The 20661-nt window shown below is 37.5% G+C and overlaps 1 protein-coding gene across 33 annotated transcripts in view; it reads left to right on the top strand.

Annotated features, from left to right (window-relative positions):
• ENOX2 (ecto-NOX disulfide-thiol exchanger 2) overlaps positions 1-20661 on the top strand; it is a 263608-nt gene that overhangs the window by 11098 nt on the left and 231849 nt on the right. For 3 of the 33 annotated variants that reach the window (XM_072743753.1, XM_072743752.1, XM_072743756.1), the window contains exon 1: positions 5134-5228. The exons of 27 other annotated variants lie outside the window; for them this stretch is intronic. In XM_072743753.1, coding sequence (XP_072599854.1) covers positions 5207-5228 — 22 coding nt within the window. In that variant the 5' untranslated portion in view covers positions 5134-5206. Of the gene's footprint in view, positions 1-4803; positions 5229-6230; positions 6359-20661 lie in introns of those variants that run through there. 3 more of the 33 variants (XM_072743755.1, XM_072743754.1, XM_072743783.1) reach the window with 2 other exon arrangements.

Here is a 20661-nt window from a genome sequence, read left to right as displayed (position 1 = left end):
GCACCTCCAATTAGTATATTCATGTGGCCTCATTAATATGCTAATCTGTAGGATGTGGCATAGTTTTCGAGGGTATGGGTGGGCCACTAAAAACTTCTTTCATGCTAAGTCTGTTCTACAGGCCAAGGAGCACTTGCATTCAATGAATCCTGGTTTTCTTTTTCTTTATAACTTTTCCTTTCTTGCTCTGTTACTTATGAGTACAAGGATAGCTCTAATTTGCATTTATTGAACAATTTTGTGCCAAGCACTGTGCTAGCTGCTATCACATCATTAATGCTTCCTAACAACCCAATCAAATAGATACGACTTCTTTTCCCATTTGTCAGATAAGAAAATTTGAGACTCAGCATGGTTAAGTACCTTGTCCATAAGCCCAAATTCAAGCAACTGAGGTTTGTCTTACTCCAGACCTCAGTGGTCTTAACCACATTGTCTGATGAAATTTTTAAAAATTGTCAACCCAGTTACATGCAAGTAAGTTTATTTTCACTGTATTGACTCAGCACATGATTTATTCACTAAGCAACTCCAATTGAATCACCGAATTCAGAAGGAATTCAGTCATTCAGACTTTAGTCGTTAGAATGTTAGTATAGTAGTAGATTCAGATTGCTTGAGTTCAGACCCCAATTTTATCACTTAGCAGTTGAGTGAGTGTAAGGCACTTAATATCACTAAGCCTCAGTTTCCTTACCTATACAATGAAGATAATAATGTTTAGCATATAGCTGTGTTGCGAGGTCTAATGTAAATAATGTGAAGTATCATGCCTTGACTGGCGTGCAATAGGCGCTCAGCATATTCTAGATCACGTTCTTTCTTTCCTTTTTCCCTTTTGGGGCCATACCACTGACCTGTAGCTTTCATCTGAAGAAAACAAACTGCCTCTAGAATGTTTTTTGAAGAGAAAAATTATGAAGAGGAATATTAGGGTGACTCTTCCCAAGGCTAAGCAAGCACAGTTGCTTAACTCGTCTATGAGCATATTTCAAAATAAGCTAGAAACAGAAACCATGAGGAGAGTTGGATTGGTCCACCTCCCTCCCTCCTGGAAATTAGGGCCAACTTGTGACATTGTTTTCTATTTTGTTACTAGAGTACATTTCACAATTGGTATAAACTATTAGACCTGAGGTATTGGTAAACAGCCCCAGCCATTCCAAAGCAAGCAAACCGAGATTGAAAGAGTGTAAGTGACTTGACCAAGGTCAAACAGTGGGAAAATCAGGAGAACCTAGTTCTCCCCATTTCTTTTTTTAAGATTTTATTTATTCATGAGAGACACATAGAGAGGCAGAGACATAGGCAGAGGGAGAAGCAGGCCCCCTGTGAGAAGCCTGATGTGGGACTCAAACCCAAGACTCCAGGATCATGCCCTGAGCCGAAGGCAGATAGATGCTCAACTGCTGAGCCACCCAGGCGGCCCTCCCAATTTCTTATCCAGTGTTAATTATGGTTCCTTTGTGGGTTCTTAGGCAGGTGAAACCAAGTCTTGGTGTGCTGTTTGCAGGAATTTGAACTGATTGGACTCTCAGGGTTTGTTACAAGTTTGATTGATTCGGGGATGCCTGGGTGGCTCAGTGGTTGAGCATCTGCCTTCAGCTCAGGGCGCCATCCCGGGATCTGGATGAGTCCCACATCAGGCTCCCCGCAGGGAGCCTGCTTCTCCCTCTGCCTGTGTCTCTGCCTCTCTCTCTCTCTCTCTCTCTCTTTCTGTGAGTGTGTGTGTCTCTCATGAATAAATAAATAAAATCTTAAAAAAAAGTTTGATTGATTCAGAAAACATGAAGTGTTTTTTCTGTTTCAAGTTGTTTCTTTCAAAGTGTTAGCATTTCTGTTTTGTTTGGGGTTTAGCAAATTAACATTGTTTCTTCCCATTTTAGGTTCATAGTTGGATTCAAGTTTTTGTTCTTTGAAATCTTCCACTGGGATTTTTGTTTTTGACAAAAACACTCAGAATCTAAGGTGGTTAACAATGGGAATTCATTTGAAAAGGCCAGTCAGGCTTGGTGATGGCTGCTGAGAAGCAGCTCCAGTGGTTTAGGGAACCATTAGTGTTTATATTCTGGAGCTTGAAATCAAGATAATGAAAACATTGCAATGGTTATTGGTATATATGTTTGTGTGTTTGTTTTTATCGGGATGCTCTGACGCTTTCATTTCCATTCTTGCTAATCTGGGTTGAAATATGCTGTCAGTCATGTTCTTGATATGATCCTCATCTTTTGATTGTGGGAAAGAAGTGAACAAAACATTATCTTCTTGTACTTTTCCCTTTACTTTGAATGGCCCTACTGAGGAACTTAGGGAATATGAATTTCAAGCTTAAATGTATGGAAGAGTTCAGTTGCAATGCCCAAAGGCAGAACAGCGTGACTCTGAAATACAGTCTTTGTTCCTTTCTTACTAGTGTGGTTTTAAAAATCTCAGGCAAGCCTCCTTTGCCAAACCTGAAATTGGGCTGACACTTTTGTTAGTGGCCAGCTATGCCAAAGGTAGGGCTATGGCGGGGTGGGGGTGGGGGGTTGCAGTGATGAGAACTCTGGAGAACTGTATCCCACCTGCCTGACTTTCCACATGCCAAATGAAAGTGAGTTCTGGTGCAAGGGCTGTCAGTGCTTTTTCAAGCTGTTGACTATTTACCTAAGCATTTGGAAGGCTAGGATAGCAGCTGTGGTGGTAAAAAGCTATTCCCAATACTTCAAAAGGCAAGTACTTTCTAGGAGGTGAGGTTTTGGGTGATTCCAGCTGATGTGTTTCTGCTTAGAGAAAAAAAGCTCTCATTTCAGATTCATTTGCTCTCCTTACCTCCTCTCTCTTGCCCCCCTTCTTTTCTCCTCCCCTCCCAGCCCTGTCCTCTCCTTCCCTCTTTTAATGATTTTTACTCCCTCTTAGCTACCAGTCACCAAACTCTTTGTGATTCATCTTATCCATTTTTCCCATTGACTTAACATAGATTTTGGATACATATTTTACTGGCATTTTCAGTATTGGCAATGACATTCAAAGGGACAATTAGAGAAAGTTTTCTTTCTTCTCTTAGATAGTGGGCTCGGCACTTGTTTGAGGACACAGATGGCATTAGAAGGGGCCAAGGGGAGCTGACATCTGATATTTCTGCTATAGCTCCCACTTTTTTTGGCTGCTTCAGATTTGGCCCATGTGGACAGACACACACTTGGGTAACCACCATACAGATGGAAATCAGGACATGTGGGATTTGGCTGAACCAAAGGTCCCCAAACATTGCCTGGATCATTTAGTGCCCCAGGTGTGGCCACCCCAGGACTTCATGTGCTAAAATTGTGTCCCAGCTTAAGCCAGCTGGTCACTGTATATATAGTATCAAGGCAGTTTGGAGCCTCATAAAACATGACTTTGGATTTTTACCTTGTGGATTTAGACTTAGCTAATCAACATGAATTCTTCCACACATACTAGGCAGTGAGGATATACCAAATTAATAGAAAGATTTAACAGAAGTTGATGTTCATGTCCTGTAGCTTGCATTCTAGATGGGACATAATACTAGGCCATATGAAAACAAAAGAACTGACTTTCCAGAAAGGAAAGAAGGAATTAAAGGGCTTCAGTTTCTTTAATAAACTTTGATGTATTATGTATCAGATTTAAAATTTTTTCCTTTAAAACAATTTCCCTTCTGTGGCATTTTAAGAGCAAACAGTGCTTCCTTCCAACTTTAAAATTGGAAGAATTGAGAATTCTTTTCACAAAATTATATTGGCTCTTTCTTTTTATTTTTCTTATGTGATAAAGGTGCTTGACTTCAGCCATTTAGGCCGGATTTGTTTCAGAGTATAACAATAATAATTCCATACAATTTTATAGCCTTTTACAATTTAAAAAGGGATTTTCACATCTGTTACCTCATTAGCTCTTCATAGCAATCCTCTGAAGCAGTCAGGATAGGTACTACTGTGTCCAATTTGTAAACAAGGAAACTTAAGCTCAGAGAAATTAAGTGACTTGTCTAAGGTAATACAGCTAGAAAGTTATAGAACTGGAGCCTGAATCCAGGTTTCCTGATACCCAGCTCCAGTATTCCTTCAATTGTGTCCTGTTTTGTTTCTAAGCGACTGTTTCCTTTTTGTTTCTTACTCATGACTAATCTTCAAATTGGTCTAAATAATGGGCTTCAGTTTAGCAGATGAGTAAAACTGAAGCATTAATAGGCAAAGTGCCTTCTTAAGGTCATCTATGGAGAGAGTCTTGCATATAGTTCTTAGCTTTTCATCTTGACTTTAACTGAACTATTTTTTGGTATATGTAGATTGTTTTCCAGTTTTAAATATATGCACAATAGTTGTGTGATCTAGTGATTATAGCTGTGAAAGCTGCACCTGGGGAATGGGACTAGGGATGAAAAGTTGGCTTAAAATAATTAGCTTCTTGCCTTTTTGTTAAGAGATGTCATGTTTGATATAATTTAATTTCTTCATACTTCCTTTGCTTCCAGCCTTTTAAATATAATTCTTTGGGGGAAATTAGCAAATATTCATTTTGAATGTTGATTTCTCAGGAACAAGAGTAGCTAGAGGAAAGAGAAAGCAGAGGGGTGACTTTTCATGCTCTATAAGAGTGGGGAAACATTATTTCGTTTGGAGCTGTGAGCTAAGATTTCTTCTAAGGCATGCAAATTGTAAAGTTCTGATTTGTCAACTGCATGCTGTTTCTTTAGGCACTGATGTATGAAATCCCGAACGAATTCTCCGATGAACATACTGCTAATTGCTTCTCCACCTGCTCTCCAACCTCCTCCTCCCCACCCCCTCCACTCCCAATTCAGCCTATAAGTGTCCGTCATTGGAGATGGATGGTGACACATGCAGTAATAGCAATTCATAAAAGCCAGTTCCAGCCCTTGTCTTCAAGGCTCCTGGATTTTCCACTGCCTGCTTTTGTGTAAGTGAAGTGGATGGAAGTGCTACTGGCATCAGAATCCACCTCCCTATGCTCCGTTGCTAGAGCTCAGTTGCTCGGCTGGAGCTGAGCTAAACAGAAGCATCAGATCTAAGCTGAATTGTAACTGTTTTTTTTTTTTCCTCAATGGGGGGGTGGGTTAGGGGTAGTGTGTAGTGGGGTTTGGGGTTCTTTGGCTTTTCTTTTTGTGGAAAGAAGAGGGTAAGGGGAGAATAACTCACGGTAGGATACAACGTGAAACAGTTCCCTGAAGAGTGTCACGATGTTCCTGGTACAATATACAGGTATAGTATGTTTTATTTTATCTGAAATTTCCCTTTTGTTTCAAAGTGCATTCCTCTCTTATTTTGCCTCCAGTTTAACTGTACTGAAGGACAAATAAGGTTCTAATGAGCTAAACAAAACAGCTGCACTAAACATGCCTGCCCCTTGCTATAATGTTTATAGCAGATTGCTATGTAAAATCTGGGGTTTCTGTTAAATTGATAGTCCTGATCCCTTAATTGTGCTTGCTTCTCTGCTGTATTCTTGTGTTGAATTTCTCAAGTCTTATGTCTGCAACTGGTAATGCAATATAGCCTAGAGTGTTTGCACAGAAGACACAGTGCTTTGGAAGCAAAAAGCAATTTTTAAACACTTAGTGTGTTGTTTTTCTCTTGAGTTTATTAACTCTCATATTTGTCAATTGGTTGTCTAGATTTGGGATATAGTTAAGAGAAGGGAAACTTCAAATAGGAAGCATTCCAGAACACATTTATTTTGGTAAATTTATTTTTATTTCATTATTTAACCAGATTGATGAACATTATATATTATTGTTGTTTGTTCTCCTGGTAGAAAAAAAAGTGCTGGAAACAGCAAGGCTAAAAATGCCAGCAGCAAATCATTTTGTATTGTAAAATATCATTGGACCGGAAGTGTTCCTTAAGTATTCTCTTAAGCTTTTAGAAACATATTGATCTATAATAATGAAGAACTTGAAGACTGATCAGACATTGGTGAATGTTGTTTAAAAGGCTTCTTATACAGCAGTTAGACAGATAAGATCTGTCCAAACAAAAAAAACCTTGAGAAAGTTTCAATTTCCTGCTGAACAGAACATAAGCTTAGTTCCTACAACTATATGTTTTGATAAGTTTAAATATTATTTATTGTTAAGGACTCTCACTTCCATTCATGCTTTATTGTCCTTAAAATACTGTGCTCCTGTACTTAAGAGCTAAAAGATCATGTTCTGTTTTGATGCGTGGTTTGACAGTTGATTTCGCTCCTCATTAATTGGACAGCATGCAGATGATGTGGAGAAGTGAGTGAGTGACAGTATTTCAAGGTTACGCTGAAGAGCATACAGTGAACCTTAGTGCCTGGACCAACAGCTGCTGAATTGAATTGTCTGCAATTAAAGCAACAGCAGGTTTGTGTAGTCTCCCTGCAGCCCATTTATTTGAATTTATAGCTTCAGTTTCTTCTTTGGTTAGCGGTTGGTTTGTTTCACTAAGTGGTGGAGAGTTGTGCTTGTTGGATGTTTTCTCCATACCCCGATGCATGCTTGACTCCAGAAGAGCTGTCTCTGTACATTTTTAATGTGAGAAGTTCTTATTTTTTCTCTTTGGACTAAAAAGAGAGACTGTCTTGTTTACTACAGAAGCAAATAGATATATTTTCATGGAAAATATTGCTTGGTTCAATAAATAGAGGTTTCTCATAGACCTGTATTACTGGTTTAAATTTCTGGCAGTGAAAAATATTGGACTTTTTTATGCTACTGGATTACTATATCTGAGAAGAACTCCATTCTAATAAAAGTATATATGTTAAAAAGATAGTGATATTATCTCCTTGCCATCTCTCAATTCTAGGGTGACCTAATGAATGATGTCAAACCCAACTAGGTGCCTTTTATGACTGAATTTTATTTGCATGCTAATTATGAATACGTGTTTAATTTCCTCATGGTTTTACTCTATTAAAAAATAACTTCTAATTACAATACAGTTGTCAGTTATTGGCTGATAGTGGATGTAGTGTAAAATATTTACACAGTGATTTCACATACGCTTGCTCAGTTTATCCTCATGACAACCTGGTGTGAGTGCAGTGGCATTATGATCTCCATTTCAGAGGTAAGAAAACTGAGACTTCCAAGATAAGTAATTGGCCTGAAGTCTTAAATCTAACAAGTGGCAGAGCCCAAACTCATAGATTAGATGATCTGATTCAAGAACCTGTGCTTTGTTTCCCCCATATACCAGGCTGCCTCACAGTTGATGGATCCAGGGTAAATTTGACTTAAGCTACTAGTCAAGAAAACTAAATATATTCATTTACTTAAAAAAAGTCTTATTTGATAGAACTCTAGAAATTTTTTCCAAACTGTTTTATTTTAATACATGAGTACTTTCTAGATCAATTTTGCTGATACATAAAGAAACATTCATCTTTTGATTAACTTTACATCAATATGAATGAAGATAGAACCTTGTGAAATTAGGAGGAATTACAATGTCCAATCAAAAACATTAATGTGGAACATTTTCTTTCTAAAGCTAGTTTGTATTTAATATTCTGCTCAATAAACATATATAGCTGTTTTCATAAAAGTATGTGTATTTTAAAATATACTGGCCATGAATGTGAAGTGCTACATGTTTTCAGATTTGATTATTTTATCCAGATCAACAGAAAAAATATACAGCTAACTCAGTTTCATTCTTTCCTTACTGCTTATCTTATCTACCTATCAAAATAAAATAGACCAGCTTTCTCATCTTCTTAAATTTCCAAATGATTTCTCAATTTTAAATTCAATAGTTTAAAGGGGGAAAAAACATATTTCGTGTCCCATTGAAGAAGGGACTAAAACTATTTAAAACTATGTTATCACTTCATCTGAGCCCATATACTTGAGGAGCTCATAGTAGTTCTCTGGTAAACAGTTTTGAAAACCTCTTCAGAAAACATTCTTTTTTTAACTTTTATTTTATTTTTTTAAAATTTTATTTATTTATTTATGATAGTCATAGAGAGAGAGAGAGAGAGGCAGAGACACAGGCAGAGGGAGAAGCAGGCTCCATGCACTGGGAGCCCGACATGGGATTTGATCCCGGGTCTCCAGGATCGTGTCCTGGGCCAAAGGCAGGCGCCAAACCACTGCACCACCCAGGGATCCCTTTTTTTTAACTTAAAAAAATTTTTTTTTATTGGTGTTCAATTTGCCAACATATAGAATAACACCCAGTGCTCATCCCATCAAGTGCCCCCCTCAGTGCCCGTCACCCAGTCACCCCCACCCCCCGCCCACCACCCCTAGTTCGTATTCAGGAAACATTCTTGAAGCCATCATTCTTGGCTCTGGATTTATTAGACTATGCCATATAGTCGAGAAATGACTGGATGCTCATGCCGTAGACCACTCTTCTTTAGCATTTGACAATGAATATTTGAGAGTGTTGTCAAGAAAATGAACCAGAGATAGGGCCAGTATTGTTAGGATCCATCTGTGAGACTCTTGGTAAAATGTTAATGGATATATTGTTTCAGAGACCATGTAATTGGAATTTACCCTTATCTAAGATGATATCTTTATACTTTAACATATCTTTAGGTAAAGCTTTTCTTATGTTGTTCCTTGATAGAAAAAAGGAAAAGAGGTTTATATAAAGCTCTTTTTATCATTTTTTAAACTTAAATGGAATTTGACACTTAAAAAAATGCAGGAGGGAACTTGGGGGAATGGGTCAGGGTCAGAGGGAGGGGACCTGGGAACATGGGGTGGGTGATTAGAAGCTACATATCAAACTTGGTTTCAGGTGGCAAATTTTCTATGCAATTGAAAGCTCTGGCTAACACCCCTCACCCCATTCCTCTTTCTGGGAACAAGCACTCTAAATATAAATTAAAAGGAGCTTATTAGGACTTTAAAAAAATTGTCATTTTCTGATTGGAGAAAGAAAAAGTCTTTCATCTGCAAAACAATCATTTTTTCCCTAGGTTCTTTGAGGCCAAGAGAAATTAGAGAGGGAGTAGAGTTCTAGGTTCTTGCTGTTCAGGGAGCTGAAGTTGATTGATGGATTTTTCCCTTCAGTACATCTCTGAGTATGAAGCCAGGTCTTCTGGATGGGAGTATGAGAGCTAGTGTACACCAGCCAGTGGTGTGCTGGAGCTGGCTTGCGCTAGCTTATGTAAGGGGATGACTGGGATCACTAAGAATATCTGCAAATTTAAAAACTTACTCATATCTGTCTTTTCCCAAAAGCACTAAAGGTACTCATTATGTGTAGTAGTTAAGGTGTGCTGTCTATGCAGGATGGTATATTGCAGATGCCTTTTGGTTTGCTAAACTATACTGATTCCCATACCTTGGTACAGCACTAATGCCTTTGAGGGTTGTTGTACCTAGCACAATTAAGTATGTCCCCTATATATACAAATGATAATAATAGCTAACATTTATTGAGTGCCTACTATGTACCAGACCATGTTATAAATACTTTATATGTATGAACTCATCAACTTTCACAGCATTCCAATGAGGTAGGTAGTAGTATCTCCATTTTAAGGGTAGGAAAACTGAGACTTGGAGTTTAAGTAACCTGTCTACCAGGCCAAACAATTACTAAGTAGCAGAACCAGGATTCCAACACAGGAAGTCTGTCTCCAGAACCTGTGCCTTTAACTACTATGCAATATGTTCTGTATCTTTAAGGGCACTTCACCGAAGAAGCTGTTTGCCATTGGTGTGCCACCCATAGCAGATATCTCATTGTCTGTGCTTTTGGAAGAAATAGAAAGTATAGAGCTGTCTTTCTGCTTACCTGACTGTGGAGAATTCTGCTTTCTTCTGACTTTCATTGCTGGTCCTCTATTGCCAGAGTTGTGGTGGATCATTGCATCTCCAGCATCTTCTAAATACTGCTTCTAGACATGCTCTTTCGTCAGATGTTCAACTAAAACAAAATTTCGTATTCTATTGCTTCTCTCTTGATTCCCAGCTTTTTGCAAGCACAAACATTGCCAACCAGGGTGCAATTTTTGTTCCATGCAGCCAAATGACCAAATCATAGGACATCTTCCCTGCATCTACTCTCACTCCATTTTATGCCTAGCTGTTGGGAGTGTTCTTCCTAAATGTAGATCTTGTCATATCACCTTTCTCCTCAAGCACCTACAGGCTTTGATGGTAGTGTTTTTTGTTTTTTTCCAAACAGCCCCTCAGGACCATTCATGGTCTTGTCCCAGAAACCCAGAACTCATTTATCAACTACGTAACTTTCTCTAAACCTTGTTCACTAGCCACTCTAGACCACTTCTGGGTCATGAGGTACACCTCAAAAGTTCAAGCTCATGTGCTTTCACCTCTTGCCATTCTCTACATTTTAACTACCATTCTTCCACATCTCTGACAACCCTAGAGTCACTCAACATTTAAAGTTCAGCTCAAATGACACCTGTTCCTATATTATAATACTTGTTTTTGGTCTGTCCCCACTAGACTGAGCTCTTTGAAGTTAAAAAATTTATTTTAGTAGTCTTTTAGCACCTAGTCTAGTGCCTTGTACATACTTACCACTTACAAGCAATATTTAGGCCTTCAGAAATTGCATCACTAAAGTTTTTCTCCTCTACTGCTAGCTCGGGGTTTAGAGCGGTTTCCAGAGCCTGAGAGTTCCAGAAGCTGAATGGCTAGATAGCTTCTGACCTGCATTCATATTATGGAATATTCTGTCCAGAAGATTTGTTTTGTTTGTAGCATGACTGTCTTGATTTTTTTCTCTGTATTCACCTTTGCTCAGATCTACAATGTCTTGAAAGCTCCTTCTTTCACCTTTGTGGAACACTTTTGTAGAGAGACAAGGGATTGCTATGTATACATATTAATATTTACCCACACAAGAAAATGAATCAGAATGTGTAAATTGATCATTGAAATTTTTGATTCATAATCATAGTGTTTCTCAGAATTTGGTTTAGTGACTACTTGTGTCCGTATTACCTAGGACATAGGTTTTAAATGCAGATTCCTGGATCCCCATCCCAGACCTACTGACTCACTCTCTGAGTTATCTGCATTTATTTTAGCAAACTCCCCAGATGATTATTCTGTACAACTGACTTTTGAGAACCACTGTTCAAAGTCAAAAATAAAATGTTAAATTCTAATCTATATTCTCTGGGAATACAAGTATTAACTACATCATGGGAAAACTGTCATTAAAATGGTTTAATTTTTTTTGGTCTGACATTGGAAGTCTTAGTCTCCTGATGTCTAACCCAGTGCTGTCCAATAGAACTTTCTGTGACACTGAAATTTTCTATATCTTCATTGTCCCACATAGCAGCCACTGGCCACATACGGCTTTTGAACACTGAAATGTGACTGCTGCAACTGAGGAACTGAATTTTTAAGTTTAGTTAAATTGAGATTTAAATAGTTATGTGTGACTATTCGATGCAATACTGGAAGTGCAGATCTAGAAAGGTTGGCTATCTAGAATGAATAATTTCCTTAAGGGTCTGGGTGGCTACAGTGATCATTGTATCGGGTGGTAATCAAACAGGAACATCATTTTCTTTGACATACAGGACATTGCATTTCTTTTTAAAAATAGTTTAAAATTGAAAAATGGCCTAAAGTGAGTTATTCTCAGAAATGATTTAACCAATTATGATCTCAATTAAATTTGAAGGAGATCTGCACTCTGCATCTCTCATCAGTACTATTTTTCTAATCATATTGGTTTGCTATTGAGAGCTGGCTGATAAGCCCTGATTTCTGAGCTTGGGATAAGAAGGTTGAATTAATCAGAGGAAAGAGCTCCTGGCTTCAGTGTTTAGGTCATAGTTACTTTCAGACATTTTAGCTCTCATAGACCCTTTAACCATTCTCTTTTGAATTGATCAGCCCCTTAGCCACTCATTACTCATTACTTTTTGGCTTCCATTTCTTTTCCTGACAAATCTTCCTTGAACCAGTATATACCCCTTTCAGCATGATTTCATTATTTAGATAGCATTAAGACTTTGGAAGAATTTGAATCAGAAATGTATTGTAATGTCTACATAAAGAGACATAAATCAAGGTACCCTGTTTTATTGTGTGGAGTTCATCATGTGTATTATTTGTACTTTGGTGGCTTTCTAAAATGAACTGAGTGTCAGAATCGATGGTTTTGGAAAAAAACGTGTAGGTAAAATAATGTCCTTGACTGTTGCTATCTGTGGCAAGTATATGATAAATAATTATGCCTGCCTGAACTGCCACTGTTGCCTGTATTCTCTGTACTCTTCAGTTGCTAAAAATTTTAGCACATCCTGAAATTTCCTTTTCTCCCTTCACATTCTTTACTCACTTTGGCTCTGCTTTCTATTTTCAGTGGACAGCAGACCACCCCACCCCACCCCACCCCCACTCTTTTTGTACCATTCAGACTCACTCCCAGAATCTATTGTTGTATCCAGCCTCACTGAACTGCCTGGAGGAGTTCAAACCTGGTGTTTTAAAGTGCCACTCGGGGCCACCCTTGAGCACTCTGTAAATAGGTTCTTTTGTTTTGAGAACTAAAGAGATAGTATCATAGCTACAGTTTTGAGAAATGCATAAAGACAAAACCCATTTGGCACTAAAGAAACTGTTTAACCCCTTGCCTCTCCCTTCCCTCTAGCTGACAAACTGCATCTGTAATTTTCAGTGACATTTTTACTTTATTTAGGAAGCCAGATATTTCTGCTTTCAGTGAAAAAGTTTACTCTGATCAGGACCCTTCATAATTCAAGCCAGGGTGGAGAAGGAAGCAAATATAATTTAAAGGTGTATTATAGAACTGTGCTAGGAGCTTTACATAAGTTATTTCATTTAATCCTCATTAGCACTCTAAATAAATGTTGTCTGTATGCCTTACCCAAAGCTGAATATACCACTAACTTGTCTCCAGCTCTGTGCCTAGACTCCAAAGCCTGCATTCCCACAGCTTTTTTACTTATACACGAACTTAGGAATGGTTGTCTTTCCTATTGTGGAGAGAGAGAGAGAGAGAGAGAGAGAGAGAGAGAGAGAAGGTTCTCAGCACTAGGGTGTTTCCTCACAAAAATCCCAGATCAGTGTAAAGTGAGAGAATGTAAAGAAAACATTCCCTGTGTTAACTCTCTACCAAATAGGAATTGGAATGTATCCAGTTAAAGCTTCTGATGAAGAGGTTGTAAAGAAAGCCTTAAATTCTTTTTACATTCTACTCACTGCCACTCCCATCTGCTATGCTAAATTACTAACTCTTGCTGCTAAATATGGTTGGCAGTTTCCCAAACACTGCCCTTTGGTTTGGAGGCGGAGCCAGAACTGCAAAGAACTACAATTCTAATATGCCTTCCTGAGTCCTACAAATTTTCCCAGCTTATTCAGTGGAAGTTGTACAATTTGGATTCACCTAAACTTTTGATAAGGACTGTGAAGAATATCAAATAATTGTGACAATCCATATTTAATAAAAATTACGATAATCGCAAGTAAGTCAGACTATTCTGGAAAAGCTTTTTGGGTGGCATATTAAATTTTTTCTTGGTTGTAAATGTCATACAAAGATCATCAAAAATAAATTTGATTCATGCTTTTAAAAGTCTACAGGTGATAGGAGATAGTAAACTATTTTAAGAGCGCAATATGATCTGGCATTTAAAAAACCAATATGGTTTTGAGTAACTGACATGGATATAGAGAAATAACTTCTTAGGGCAAAGTGGCGAGAATCCCTTTTTAATTGGTAATAAGACTATACCCAAGTTTCCATTCTCTGAAATTGAGATGCTTGAAATGGAAAAGAGCAATTTAAATGTTTAAAGGATCCAGGGAAAGTGGTTTATAATGGTGAGATACAAAGTAAATACAATAAAGATTTCAGCTTAAGTAGTTAGTGAATATTGGCGCTCGTGACTATTTTGAGTGGTGTGAACAATAAAGAGCATGATCTGGCAGAAAAAGGGATAAACACAGACAGAAATATGACCATTGGAGAAATGAGCCTGGGATTCCAGGAGTATCTTTCCCCCTCCCAAATAGCATTCCCTGAGTGCCCTCCTCTCGGGCCTCATGAGGCTTTTAACCAGAAGGGAAAGACATGGTCTGGAGAGAAAGGGTCTGAAGGACTTGAAGTGACAAGGGCATAATTGTTTTGTTAAACATTTACAGTTGTTTAAAATAAAAAGAACTCCCACCTAGTACAAACTCTCCAGAACTTTTCTTTGCTGGCTTCGCATCAAGACCAGATGAAGCACAAGCTGTAGAGAAGAACCTCACTCTAACATGGAATATGATCTAAGGCACTGCCCTTCTTGGAACTTCTCCATGGGGATTTATTACTGGAAGTAACAGAAGGGCTATGTTAGAGCATTAGGACACAGTTCCAAGGCATGAACCCTAAGGTTGGGATTTATAGTGCAGCTCTGGTGTACTAGCTGGACAATGAGTACAATTTTGCTGCAGATGTTTTCCATTTGAGATTTTAGGTATAGGGCTTTTGTGTATGCCTAAGATATCAATGAGCCAGGATAAGTCAGGATTACTCACTTAGCTGGTACTGACTATGGGTTGCCTGTACTTTAGCAGTCCAATGAGGAAGGTACTTGACTTGAAGCTGTTTAGCCATTTCTGATCCTCACGTCGCTATTGGTAAGCTACCCCTTACAGGATATTAAACTGCCCCTTGCTGTTATGAAACAGATGATGGATAAGCAGCTTTTCTCACTGTATCTAAACTTTTCTTCTTCAGTATAGATTCATTCCAACTAGTTGTAAAGTGTAAAGTGGAGTAAAGGACTGCTACCCCATGAGGTTTTAAATCTAGATCATAATGGACCACCCAACAAATGATTCTACTTCATGATCCCAAGTTAAAGTTATTCACAGAGAGAAAAAGCATTGTAGAATGGAGTGCCAGTTTCTTATGACATTTGTGGATTTAGGCCAAAATATTTGAATCTTTCAGCCAAGAGGTTCATTCTGGAGCTTGAGAAGCAACTTGTAAAAATAAGCAGCCTGCATATTCTATATCTGATGAAAGGACAAAGGATGGTAGCAAGAGAAAAGACAGTCCAGAATTATTTGTATTTATTAACTATTATCAGTATTAAGTACAACATAGGACCCTATTCTTATTAATATTTATGAAATGCTACCCTTAAAGCTATAAACTACAAAAAGAATAATCCAGTAGATGGTCCATTGCTAAATGATTGAGCCAGAGACAGCATATAAATATTAGAAATGGCCCAGACCACAGCATCAAGTTTTATTATTTCATAAGAAATCACTTTTGGGACTTATGAATCTAGTGGGAATATGTAAGTACTCACTTATTCCTGACTAATGAGGAAATAATTAAGAATGAGAAAAAGGTTTATAGATGAAAGTTTGTAATATATGCACTTTAATAGAATCTTAGGGTTATAAGAAACCATAAAGGCTATTAAGTCACGTCTCCCTCTTTTACCACATACATATACAATCTGTTACATGAAAACATCTACTCCATCTTCAAATGGTCATCCAGTTTATGCTTGGATACTTCCAATAATTTGGCACTTTGCACTATGAGGTAGCACATTTGATCTTTGAATATTGCCAATTATTAAATGTTTGCATACATGAGACAAAATACCTCTTCCTTCAGCATCCACCCAATATTCTTACTCAGGCATAGCACTATTCACACAAACTGCAACATAAATTGAACCCTCTGGATTTATATTGTGTGGTGACCCTGACTCTGCTTACCCCTTGGGGCTTACACCAAGCAACCTCACCCTGTTTCCATATAGCAACCCCTCAAATGTTGGAAACAATTATGTGCTTTCCAAGTGACTGATTTTCTTTTAATAGCTTTATTGGGGTATGATTTACATACCATACAATTAACTCATTTTAAGTATATAATTTAATTATCTTTAGCATATTCAGTGCTATGCAACCATCATCAAAAATTCAGTTTTATACCATTTCATTACTCCCCAAATAAATAAATCCTGATCCCCTTAGCCATTATCTCCCTAACTCTCCATTCCCTCCAGTGCTAGACATCTAATCCATCTCTCTATGGATCTGCTTATTCTGGACATTCCATATGAATGGGATCGTGTAAAATATGTGTCCCTTTGCATTTGGCTTCTTTCACTTAGCATATTTTCGAGATTCATGCATGTTGTAGCACATATCAGTACTTCATTCCTTTTTATAACTACACAGTACTCCATTGTATCACTATACCACATTTTGTTTCTCTACACATGAGTTGATGGACATTTGGGTCATTTCTACTTGTCAACTGTTGTAAATAATGCTGCTATGAGAATACATGTACAAGTTTTTGTGTGGACATATGTGATCATTTATCTTAGGTATATACCTGGGAGTACATACGTGGTTCATATGGTAACTCTATGTCCAACTTGTTGAGGAACCATTAAAATTGTTTTCCAAAGTGCTTGTGTAATTTTATAACACCACCAAACAATGAATAAGGGTTCCAGTTTGCCCACAATCTTGTCAACAATTATTTTTATCTAATACTAACTAAGGAGCCATTCTAATAGGTGTGAAGTGGTATCTCATGGTTTTGCAAATATTTTCTACCACTCTGTAGACTGCCTCTTCACTTCCATGATTGTATCATTTGCAGTACAAACATTTCTGATTTTATGAGGTCAATTAATCTATTTTTTCTTTTGTTGCTTTATGTTTTGGTGTCATACATAAGAAACCATTGCCTAACTCAAGGTCTCAAAGATTTACTCTGGTGTCTTCTAAGAGTTTTACATTTTTAGCCCTTTTATATGGGTTTGTGAACCATTTTTAGTCCATTGTTGTATACAACGTGAGATCAAGATCCAACTTTATTCTTTTGCATGTGGATATCCAAACATCCCAGCACTACTTGTTGAAAAGACTTTTATTTCTCCATTGTGAGATCTTAGTGCTCTTGTCAAAAATCAATTGGTGCTAAATATAAGGGTTTACTTTTGGATACTCAATTCTGTTTCATTGTTCTATATGCCCACCCTTATAACAGTACCACACTGTCTTGATTATTATAGTTTTATAGCAATTTTTGAAGTTGGGAAGTGGGGGTCTTCCAACCCTGTTCTTCTTTTTTTTAAGATTTTTTATTTATTTATTCATGAGAGACACAAACACACACACACACACACACAGAGAGGCAGAGACACAGGCAGAGGGAGAAGCAGGCTCCATGCAGGGAGCCTGACGTGGGACTCAATCCCGGGTCTCCAGGATCAGGCCCTGGGCTGAAGGCGGCGCTAAACTGCTGAGCCACCCGGGTTGCCCTCTGTTCTTCTTTTTTAAGGTTGTTTTGGTTATTCTGGGTCTCTTATATCTCCACTTGAATTTTAGAATCGTTGTGTCAGTTTCTTTAAAAAAAAAAAAAAAAGCCAGTTTGGATTTTGAAAGGGATTGCAATGAATCTATCTATAGAGTGACTGATGTTTTAAAAGGCACAAATGTCATTTAGAATGGGACCCCAGGTGGGGTGGTTCCATATACAATTTCCATATGGCCTTTCTCACTAGCAATATCACTTCAGAACTAAAGCTTATACCTTTTACAACTAATATTTTATTTCTAAAGTAGCCAGAATCCCCATGGTATAAGTAGGTAATATAAGACAACCCAAATTAAGTGTCCTGTTCAGTGACCAGCACATCTCTCACATTCAACTAGGATTATTCCTATCAGAGTGAAGAAATCAAGAAACAAAGTTGAAGGAGAAAATTGGCTAATCAGAGATGATTTCTTTTCATTCAGTCCCCTCCTGGAATGCAGGTGTGTGTGTGTGTGTGTGTGTGTGTTTCAACATCAGTGTCTGTGTGGGTGCTGAGTGGCTGTGTGTGTGAGTATGCATGTTTCTGTTTTAATCCTTGTGCACAGATGTGCACACATGCATGTATGTGTGCAAATATGTGTGTGTGTTGTTCTTGTGTCTTCTGTTTTGTTTTTGCTTTTGAACTCTAGCAATAGTACCTTTGGATAGTGAAATAGAGTGTTCCAAATAAGCTTTGTGATATTTTATCCTTTTAGCTGAACTTATTGAGGTTTCAGAGTTGCACATGAATCTGACTGTTCCACCTGAAAAAGGGGTTTATAATCTTATCTTTTGTTTCTCTGCTTTTCCCCCTATACTTTATTTGTTCCCTTTACTTTATACAAATTTCTGCATTTGTTTCTTGGTGATTAAACTGTAGCTCCCTAAGATCTCTATAGTTCAATCTTCCTCCCTACACTGCTGTGATCATCTGTGCTGCCAGCCTTGTGATACTGGTTTATTGACCTTTGTCCTTTCTTCCCACCTCTTACTACCAGGGAGTCAGTTCTACAGAGCCTTTCTAATTCCCTCACACCCCATCCCTTATATAGTGCCAAAAGTGCTTCCCAATTACAGATGAAATAGGCCATGACAAACAGAGTATGGAATATAGAAGCTAGTCCTTAAGAATGAAGAGAATTCAGTTTGTATGTTAAAGGTTAGTCAACTAGAAAGCTGGTGTTATATATTTCCTCTAGCTTTTTAAAAGTTTCCCTGCCTTCCTTTTCCTTTCTTTGCTTTTTTTTTCATTTCTCTCATAAGCATGGTGAACAACATGCAGAGGTAGATTGGGAATGAAAGTAGGTAATAGTTGGCAAGTATTATTAAGTCTAAGCCAATGCTGAAATCAAGTAGAGAGAGGATATGCCACTTGGGGAAATATCAAAATATCAGGGGCTGGGGAGACATCGTTTGAAAAGATTTCTTGGAGATTATGATATGATCTTCAGTGGCTATTACATCAGCTTGAGGATCACTGAGATAAACAAAAATGACTGCTCTATCATCAATGAGCATTTTACTTTTTATTGGTCTGAAATGACTCTCTGTATCTTAACAATTGCTTTTACCTTACAAAATAAAACAAACAAAAGAACAAATGCTGAAGACAATAGAAAATTACTTAGAACAACTTCACAGATTGTTCACAATGTTTGCAATTTACTATATCTAGGAGCCAAAGGAGGTAAAGAAGCTTTTGTGCTCTCTGCAGTGAATCTGCCTATTTTAAATTCTAGCAGATTATGTGGGGATGGGAACACCACTATCTGAAATGGGCAAAGAGAAGAAAAATGATCTGGGGCCTCTCCTAGCTTCAAAATACATTTTACAAATAATTGTACTAATTAGAGATTTTTTCCTTTTAAGATACCAATGTCCCATGAGAAGGTTAAACCTCAATCATATTTTAGCATCAATTACTTTAAGCAGATATTCAGATCAATTCTTATCTGAGGTTTCTGCCTGAGTAGTAGGCAGGTGTAAGAGAGGTGTGTGCATTTCCTTATCTTTACCTGTTTGATGATATTCTGTGAAAGGACTTTCAAAACACTTCTGTGGTAAAGAACTCAAGTGTTGGGATAGGATGAAGTTGCATGATAAAAATTAATTTTATTCTTAGTTTGTCCTTCTTCACCTTTCTTAATCCTATCCAACCTACCAAACTCAAATTCTACATATCACAGAAAGCCTCCCCTTTTTCTGCCAGGCTACATTGATTTCCTCCTTCTCTGAACTGCAACAGTATTTGCTCCCTGTACCACCCAATCCAAAGTTCAATTTGGTATTATATCTCCTCCTATTCTTCAGTGAGTTTCTATGTGTTAATATTGTTCTTCTTCTACAAGACTAGTGATGTATGCATACTGTATGTGACTATTGGAAGGAAATGACTGTAAGTTCTTGAAAGACTATGTGTTTCTTATTCTTTATTATTCTTCATGGCATATAGGATGGTATATTTAGATCCAGGGGAAAAATAAACATAACTATTGTTATAATTGAGATTTTATTTTATACTGTCATTTACCTTAAAACATGCATTTGTAAGTGGATGCTATGATTGATATGCTTCCTAAAATGGCATCAGTAACTTGCATAAGCTGGCAGCGTTCTTTCCCTGCTTTGTACTTGCCTTAGTTCATCATGGCCCTGGCCATTCCTAATGGCTAAAGCCTTGATACTGGCTCCTTCTCATAATGAATAGTGAACAATTAGAAATGCTATTTGGTAGCTTCATGAAATAGGATAGGACCATTGAAGAAAATACAATATTTCCCAAATTTTCACATCTGATATATGTGTATCAAATCATCATGTTGTATACATTAAACTTATACAGTGTTGTATGTCAATTATATGTCAGTCTGGGAAAAAAGATCTATACCTAATAATCTCATAGTTGTTTCTTTGTTAAAGTTCTCACTGTAAAAATAGAAAAAAATTTATTTAGACAAAATCATTTTTTTCTTTACATAGACTCAAAAGGAAGAAAAAAAAAATACCCTTCTAGAAAGATAGAGTGGCTTTTAATTATCCCTAGCAGTTGCTAGAACAGTAAAACACAGTTGCCATTGGCAGAATGTGTGTTAAAGGGATTTATATATTTTATCATTTCCCCTCTGCTCTTCTTCACCCTTGTACTTCTTCCTTGTAACATCAAGTAGAATACACTGCTGACGATTGTCTCCCTTTCCTCCAGGTTGAAGTTTGAAATTATGAACGCTATATAACGAAATGGTGATTTTTATTCTGTCCTGGTGGTAAAAAGGGATTTGCTGATGTGTAAAATGAGACAAAGATAAATAACAAACAGATGTTCTCACAAAATGTTCATTAAATCCCTGCCTAGTGA

This window comes from Vulpes vulpes, chromosome X (genome assembly GCF_048418805.1).
Source record: "Vulpes vulpes isolate BD-2025 chromosome X, VulVul3, whole genome shotgun sequence".
Lineage (NCBI taxonomy): Eukaryota > Metazoa > Chordata > Mammalia > Carnivora > Canidae > Vulpes > Vulpes vulpes.
This window is presented reverse-complemented; position numbering and strand designations above follow the sequence as displayed.